Source organism: Microcebus murinus, chromosome 10 (genome assembly GCF_040939455.1).
Source record: "Microcebus murinus isolate Inina chromosome 10, M.murinus_Inina_mat1.0, whole genome shotgun sequence".
Lineage (NCBI taxonomy): Eukaryota > Metazoa > Chordata > Mammalia > Primates > Cheirogaleidae > Microcebus > Microcebus murinus.
The window spans coordinates 50620618-50628496 of NC_134113.1; the positions used below are offsets into that span (position 1 = coordinate 50620618).

General features: G+C 41.0%; 1 protein-coding gene across 3 annotated transcripts in view; it reads right to left on the reverse strand.

The window, feature by feature from the left end:
- The window catches only part of NELL2 (neural EGFL like 2), a 346799-nt gene extending 340119 nt beyond the window's left edge, over positions 1-6680 (reverse strand). The window contains exons 1-3 of one of the 3 annotated variants that reach the window (XM_012747980.3): positions 6541-6680; positions 5752-5837; positions 5178-5306 (exon numbers count right to left, since the gene is read on the reverse strand). In XM_012747980.3, the coding sequence (XP_012603434.1) occupies positions 5178-5306; positions 5752-5806 (184 nt within the window). In that variant the 5' untranslated portion in view covers positions 5807-5837; positions 6541-6680. Of the gene's footprint in view, positions 1-5177; positions 5307-5449; positions 5650-5751; positions 5838-6230; positions 6407-6540 lie in introns of those variants that run through there. The other 2 variants (XM_012748043.2, XM_076007197.1) reach the window with 2 other exon arrangements.
- Between the last annotated feature and the right edge of the window lie 1199 nt (positions 6681-7879).

Consider the following 7879-nt stretch of genomic DNA (forward strand, 5'->3'; position numbering starts at 1 on the left):
TCCAAAGTGAGTCTCACTGGGCTAAAATCAAGGTATTAATAGTATTGTATTCCTTCTGCAGACTCTAAGGGAAAACTTATTTTTTTTTGCCTTTTCTGGCTTCTAAAAATCTCCTGCATTCCTTGGCTCATGGCCCACTTTAATCCTCAAAGCACCAATGGACAGTTTAGTCTTTCTCACATCACATCACCCTGACACTGACTCTTCTATTTCCCTCTTCCTATCTTATAGTATTCTAGTAATCACATAGGGCCCACTCAGATAATCTCTGATAGTCTCCTTATCTTAAGGTCAGCTGATTAGCAACCTTAATTTCTTCTTGCCATGGAACATAACCTATTTTTTGGTTGCAAGAATTAAGACATGAACATCTGTGAGGGATCATTATTCTGCCCACCATAATATATCTTTGTATAATGATAAAATTTCAATTCTTCTATATTAATATGGCCTACCATGTAACCTGGTCCCTGCCTTCGTCATTTGATTCATTTTACATTACTACCCGTATGTCTCCACTGCTCTGGGCTTCTTTCATTTTCTCAAATGCACCATGTTCATTGCAGCCTCAGAACCTTTGTTCATGCTATTCTCTTTGCCTGTATTACTTTCTCTCTCTGAATCCCCATGGCCTCTCTTCTCCAGACTACTCTTACATATCCTTCAGCTATCACCTCAAATGACTCCTCTTCAAGGATGATTTCCCTGAAACTGTGACTCCCCAAACTAGAATCTAGGTTCCCATTACATCCTTAGTTTTTCTTCATATAATTTATCTTAATGGTGATTAAATTATTATCTATATATTAATAATTGTTTGATGGCTACTTTTAGGGCACTATAGAGGCAAAGTTGAGTTCTAACTTCTTCATTTGTTTTATGCCTAACTCCTAGTAGTATAGTAGTTGGACAATAATTTATTTGACTGAATGAACATAACTTGTTTAATCTTTATAGCAATATTCATTTTATAATTGAGGGTACTGAAGCTGAGAGAAATTAAGTAACTTCACCAATAACACAACTAATGAGATTCTATGTAAATCTATCTGATTTCTAAGCCCGTCTCTTAATCGTTGTGTTATTCTGCTTTATTGAAGCACCAGTGACAATCACCCTAAGTCCACAGAGGCTTACTAACCATCATACAGAAGACAAGTACACATTGCCACCTCACTTTCGTTAATGCAATTACTTGTATTACTTGCCTACTAAATCCATGCGCTACAACCAATGCCTTATTTCATTCCTGTTTTCAAACACCACCATAAGAGTAGACCTATGAACATTCTTTTTTCCTTTAAAGTTTTAAAGTTCTCTAAAAAAAACTATTAAGCTTATTTTCAAATCACCAACTTGTGGGAAAATATGCTTTGATTTAACTACTTCTTTTGTGGGGATTAATAAGATTATAAAATCTGTGAACACTTCAGAAGAAATTGTATTAAACCAACAGAGGAAGCTATCTACACTGGGAACCTGGCCAAAGATCTAAAATCAAAGACTTAAAATCAAAGATCTAAAATCATGCTAACGTTGCTAGAAAGTCCTAGAACTATGCTTCTGTATGCTCTCATTCCTGAGCTTTCATGTACACAGCAGAAAGGACAGTATTATGATCATAATCTTAGAAAATATTTCCTAGACTTTAACATAAAGTAGGTGAATTCTATTTATAATTGTATTAACCCTTAATATTTCAGAACTCTTTATAATCTTTCTCAGGCCTTTTCATCAGTAGCAGTCATTCCTCTGTTTATTAAAAGCATAATATGTATTTTGGGGGCTATGAGTCAGATTATAGCTAGAAATGACTAGAAAATCTTGATACAGATTCCCAACTATTACCTGGACACTTTTTTAAAAAACTATAATTGGCACAGAACAAATGCCACATTTATTAAAGGATGATCTAATTTAGCATCTTATTACTTAAATTCCCAAAGCAACTATAAGTCATATTTCAACAACAAAAACATTTTAGTGATTCTATGGTGGTTGTTATGACAAAAAAATCCGGTATGACTTTAAAATATATTTTAAAATATATGTACTATAAAATATATGTACATAATAAAATGTTAGTTAATAATAGATTTATATGTCACAATAATTTGCAAAAACTATTTATAGTATAAAAAGTACTAAATTACATATATCTCAAAAAATCACTAAAGAGAAAAATAAAGCAACCAAAAGGAGAAGCAATATTAAATGAGCAAAAACCACTGGGAGGCCGGGCGTGGTGGCTCACGCCTGTAGTCCTAGCTCTCTGGGAGGCCGAGGCGGGCGGATTGCTCGAGTTCAGGAGTTCGAAACCAGCCTGAGCAAGAGCGAGACCCCGTCTCTACTATAAATGGAAAGAAATTAATTGGCCAACTAAAAATATATACAAAAAATTAGCCGGGCATGGTGGCGCATGCCTGTAGTCCCAGCTACTCGGGAGGCTGAGGCAGGAGGATCGCTTGAGCCCAGGAGTCTGAGGTTGCTGTGAGCTAGGCTGACGCCACGGCACTCACTCTAGCCTGGGCAACAAAGCAAGACTCTGTCTCAAAAAAAAAAAAAAAAAAAAAAAAAAAAAAAAACCACTGGGAAAGCATGTGTTGATATTTCTTTATTTTAAAGTTAAGAGAAAGAAGATAGTAAGATTTCTTTGCAATAGAAATCTGATGGTTCAAAATCTCTTCTATCTATGTAGAACATATCCAATAGCACAAAGAAACTTGTATCTTAGGTTCATATGAAATCTGAGAGCATCTCCCTGGTTTTATAATTTGTCACTATTTCTGCTATGGCATTTTACACAGTATACAAAATATCTGCAGCACCATCAACTCCCTATAAATGGAATCTATAAAATCTTCACAGTCTGAATGCTTTTGTGTCTCAAAAGCCAATGGAATCTCAGTGAAGCAGGAGGACTCAAAACTGACTTCAAAACAGCAGTTTCCACATGCTAATAGCAGAGAAAAGACCTTTCTGAGATAATCTGAACTACTCTGCAGGGTCAAAGGTCCACCTGTAGTTAATTTCTGAATCCAAATCTTAGAATAAGAGAAAGCACTACAGCATAATCAATACATCAGTAAGCAATGCCTACTGAGAACACAGCATGCAGTAATTTTGCTGGTTGATTAGCTATATGAAATAAAGTTCATAATTTGGCAGAAAACGAAATTTTACATCTTCAAATCTCACAAATTATATTTTTAGGCATTTACTCTGTCTAAATATTGGTCTTGGTATCAACAAGGAAACAAAAATGACCAATTCATCAATGTGCATTGATATCTAGTTACCATGGACAATTCAAAGAAAACATGTTTTTTGTGCCTTTATGTATTTGGAACACAATGCCTACCTGGAAGAAGCTGGTATTTTAAATAAAAATGAATATTAAGCATTCTTTTTAAAAATTAACTAGGAAGAGATATTGATCCCTTGAGACCATTTCCTAGAAACTGTCTAATTGCTTAGCATCAGAACATAAAATGCACAGTCCTGAAGGTTTCTATCTGTGACAGCTCAGATATTCTCCTGAGGAAGCTAGGTAAAACTCTAATAAAACTTAAAGGACTTTTGAAAATTTTAAGAGCACTTCAATACCATTTATTAGGAGATTTACATTCTATAAAGCTTTCCAGTTACTCCAATTGGTAGTCCAGAGATAACTTTGTTTCCAGTTCACAGAGATTGAAAACCAGAGATAAAAACAAAACAATGCACAGGAAAAAAAAGAAGCTTAACCCTAATGACACATATTCAACTATGAAATTTTGCTGACAGTCTAAACTATTTCATTTGATTTCATCATTGTTTTTAAAAGATTCAATATCTAAGCCCTGCCCTCCAAAAAGGACCTTTAAATAAATAAAGTATTATTATAAATATTTTCCACAATACAAAACATTAATTGAAACAGAAAATTTAAATAATTTTAAAAACCAGAAAATCACATTTTAATTTCTTATAAGAACAAATCTGTTTTAAATAAATGCAACACATGTCAATTTCGTCCTTTCCCAAATGTAAGCTTTGGTGTTACTGTCCATGGTGACACATACTGGCTAGATCAGGCAACAACACCGCTACAGAAACAGTGAAGTTTTATTTTATTTCTACTTTTTGGTGGCAGATTTGCTGAAGTGGTTTTATTTTGCATATCCAACTCTTTAGTAATAATAATTAGTTGCACTTGTTTTGAAGCCATGGCACCAAAATCACAAAAGAAAAATCTGGGTAAGGTGGGGGAAGATGCTTTAGTCCATCAGCTATGTCAAAACAAATTCCATTTCTCTTTTGCTTTCATCTACACTTCACCATATGTGAATCTAGTCTTTCTGTATATGTTTACTACTTTTTAAAAGCTCATATTACAGCATCTTTCCACAAACCAAGCAATCTTCAAAAGCTCTGTTAAATCAAAGTTGAAGGCTTGCTGCATTGGAATTGGCTTCTGACTGCACAACACATTTAAGTGTAATTCAAAATGTGGACATCTGTGCATAGCCAACGTCCATTGACTTCAAAAAAGTTTTAAAATCCAAGTATACAATTAATGATGATACAAGGGTAAACTTCTAGATTAACATTTACTTAAAACCTTTTCAAAATAATTTCATGAATATTATCCTTTTTCTCTTGTCATTGATGGAAAAAGAAGAATGATGATCTTTTAGTGATGAATTTTGCTTCAAACACAGTAATGTTTGTGATAGACAGTAGGTAAAAAACACTCTAAAAGCTACTCTCATAAGGAAATTTCTCCCAGCAGGGCACCATTATACCTGAAACTTTTAGAGATCAGTGTCTTAACTAAGATTAAGTTATATCGTTTCCTACCTAAATCAATTTCACCCAAACGAGGCAATTGTGTTATAAATCATTGTTCCCCAGACTCTAAAATCAACCATCTGTCATCGGAGTTTCTGTACGGTAATTAAGGAACTATCCATTAGAACTGGCAAGAGTACAAAGTAAAACGGAGGAAGGGAGGGGAGAAAAACCAAGCCACTTAGAAAGAGATGGGGATATGTGTCTCACACTGACCCCTCCAAACCTCAGTTTAGGTATTGTCATCCACCAGGCCACACAAAGTTAGGAGGAGCAGCGAGGCCAACTCCTCCTGGGGTTATCAGAACTGAAATCACACTGGGGACTCGGCACGCTGATCATACCTTGAAAGAGAAAGGCTTTCGTCCCATTGTGCAGCCCCGGGACCTGGCGCACTCCGGTGGTGGACTCCCCAAGTTCTAACTCTGCTAAGACGTCAATCTGTAAGGAGGGGTCCACACCAAGCCCCCAGACTGGTCGAGGGGAAGGGAAAGAAAGAAAAGATCCATCAAAATGCCAGCCTTTTTCTCCAGGGCAGCAGAAAACCGCGTCTTGGCGACAATATTGGGAACTGATGACGAAAGGCGACTCCCTCCTCCGCCACGGAGAACCTTACCTGAGATTAGCAGCCAAGCTTTAAATAGCGGGGCACCCAGTCCCATTTCCATGACCTACTTTAAACCCCTCTCGTGCAAAGTTCCCCCTCAACCCTCAGATACCGGACTAGGGGCGCGACCCTTCTCGCCGCCGCCTCGGAGGCAAGCACAGAAAAATCCAAATCCATACCCGCCCCTGCTCCAATCTTCCCACTCCAGACCTACTTTGGGTCCGGGAAAGGCAAGGCGTCTCCCCACCAGCCCAGGATGCTCCGAGGTGGGAGCCACCCCTTTCCCTTGCCCCAGTTCTGCCGCCACTCACCTGCTCCGAGACCGAAGATCAAACAGAATGTTCTCAGTAAGACCCGAGACTCCATGGTGTGGATCTGCTCAGTCCATCGTCTCCCTCTTTAAAAATAAAAATCAAAATCAAAGAGGTTCTTGGAATCACGCGGAAAATAGCGCTTGCCTCTCCTGCAGCTGCCTCGGATTTACTGATTAGTAAGAGTAATACGATTTGGTTGCCTAAGAAAGAAAAGGGAGGCCCCCCCAGGCGCGTGAAGAACTTAGACCCTCCAATGCGCACATCATTCCCACACGCAGAGCCGAGGCAGCGGCGCGGGCTGGGAGGGGGCCTGGAGGGAGGAGCCGGACTCGCCCCGGGGCTGCCCCGCCGGGGAATCAGCTCCCAAGCCGAATAAAAGCAGCCAAAGACCTGCACACCCGGAGGAAGGGAGGCGGCCCCAAGAAAGCCTGGGCTGGGGCGGCCCCGCACCCGCCCGTCTTCTCCGCCGCCCGAACCTGTTGTAAAGGCAGAGACAATGGAGAGAGCGCGGGGAGACGCGCGGAGAGACGGCTCCTCCGGGGAGGGAGGGGCGGGCCGGGGGAGGCGGGGAGAGGAGGAGAAGGGAGGGGCCGCGGAGGGCGAGGCCGGGCGCTCAGTGTCCCTCTCCTGCGCGGGGCTCCCCTGTTCCAAGCCTGGTCTAGCGAGCCCCGGAACCGCCGCAGCCTCCGCTCTCCCCCCTCCCTCTCTTGCTGACCCGGGCAACGCCAACCTCCTTTCAAGATCAAAACCCAAGGTGCTAAGTTATTGGGTGGTCTTTGCTCTCACCCCTCGATTTCGGGCGCGTGTCCTGAAAGACAGATGGAGAGAAAGAAAGGACCACCCAGCTGTTGGAGGCGAGGCAAGAACGAAGCCGGCGCGCACTGGAGCACTGAGCACCCGAGCAGCCCCGGGGCGCAGGACACTCCCCCTCCCGGGCGTGCGGAGGAAGGCTGCCTAGGCACGCTTGACTCCCGAGATGGAGCTGGACAAAGTAGGGAGAGACTGGCAGAGAGAGAGAGAGAGAGAGAGAGACGCGGAGACGGGTGGGAGCCCTGGGAGCCCTGGCGGAGAGGTTCCCTGCCCGGGGCGAGGCGCTGGAGAGCTTCCCCAGCGCGGAGAGCGCAGAGGAAAACTTAGCCAGGAGCTGCTGGACAGCTCCGGGACCTCGCGCGCCCCCTGCCAAATGCAGCGCGGAGAGCCAGCCTCGGGTTCTCCAGGACAAGCACACGACACAGCAGGAGGCGAGCGGCACAGAGCCAGGGTGCCTATCCACGCGGAAAAGGATATATAGATGAGACAGACAGCCACACAGAGACAGAGACACAGAGAGAGACAGAGAGAGAAAGAGGCAGAAGGAGAAGATGGAGCACAGGCGAGAGAGAAGAGACACCCATTGTTGACCACATTCACGCAAACTCTACCCGCCCTTCATCATACATGTCTGGGACCATAAATCGGGATCACTTGAGATCTATTTCTCAGCAGGCAAAAGTGCATTCAAAGTCAGTGGGGCATAATTATTTTTCTACATAGTCCTGTGAGGTAAATTTTGAGGAATGACATTCAATTCCCATTTGGGGGAAGTTAAGAGTTTCAAAATGATTAACATGTTAATCTGTACAAAGATCAACTGAATTTCTTTACCTTCCATCCAAACAGGTGGATACTGAATTCTCCAACTGAATTCTACACAGCTACAGCTACAAAATACCTACTGGGTAGTGTGAGGTTCCTGCAGGAGTATATGTTATATCTATATTGACATCTATAGGTATAAATGTAAATATTAGAATATAATATACTGTATGTACTATATTGTACTTTAGTGGGAAGGGCATTTTTAGCTCTGTCCTTGGAATTTTTAAGGGAAAAATCAGAATTTGGGAACTTTTCCAAATTTATTTTTAATTCTCTCTCCTTACCAAATTTTCCATTTAATTCTATTTGTAATTTTGTAAACTTTGAGGAATATTCCAGTACTTTTCTGTGATAAAGGATTGTTGTATGAAACTTTCCAATTTGCAAAACCACACCAAATAAAATTAATATAATTTAAATAAACTAATTAATTGAAAGGCAATTATTTATTATAGAATTAAAGTCCTTTCAATAAAAATACATTCAA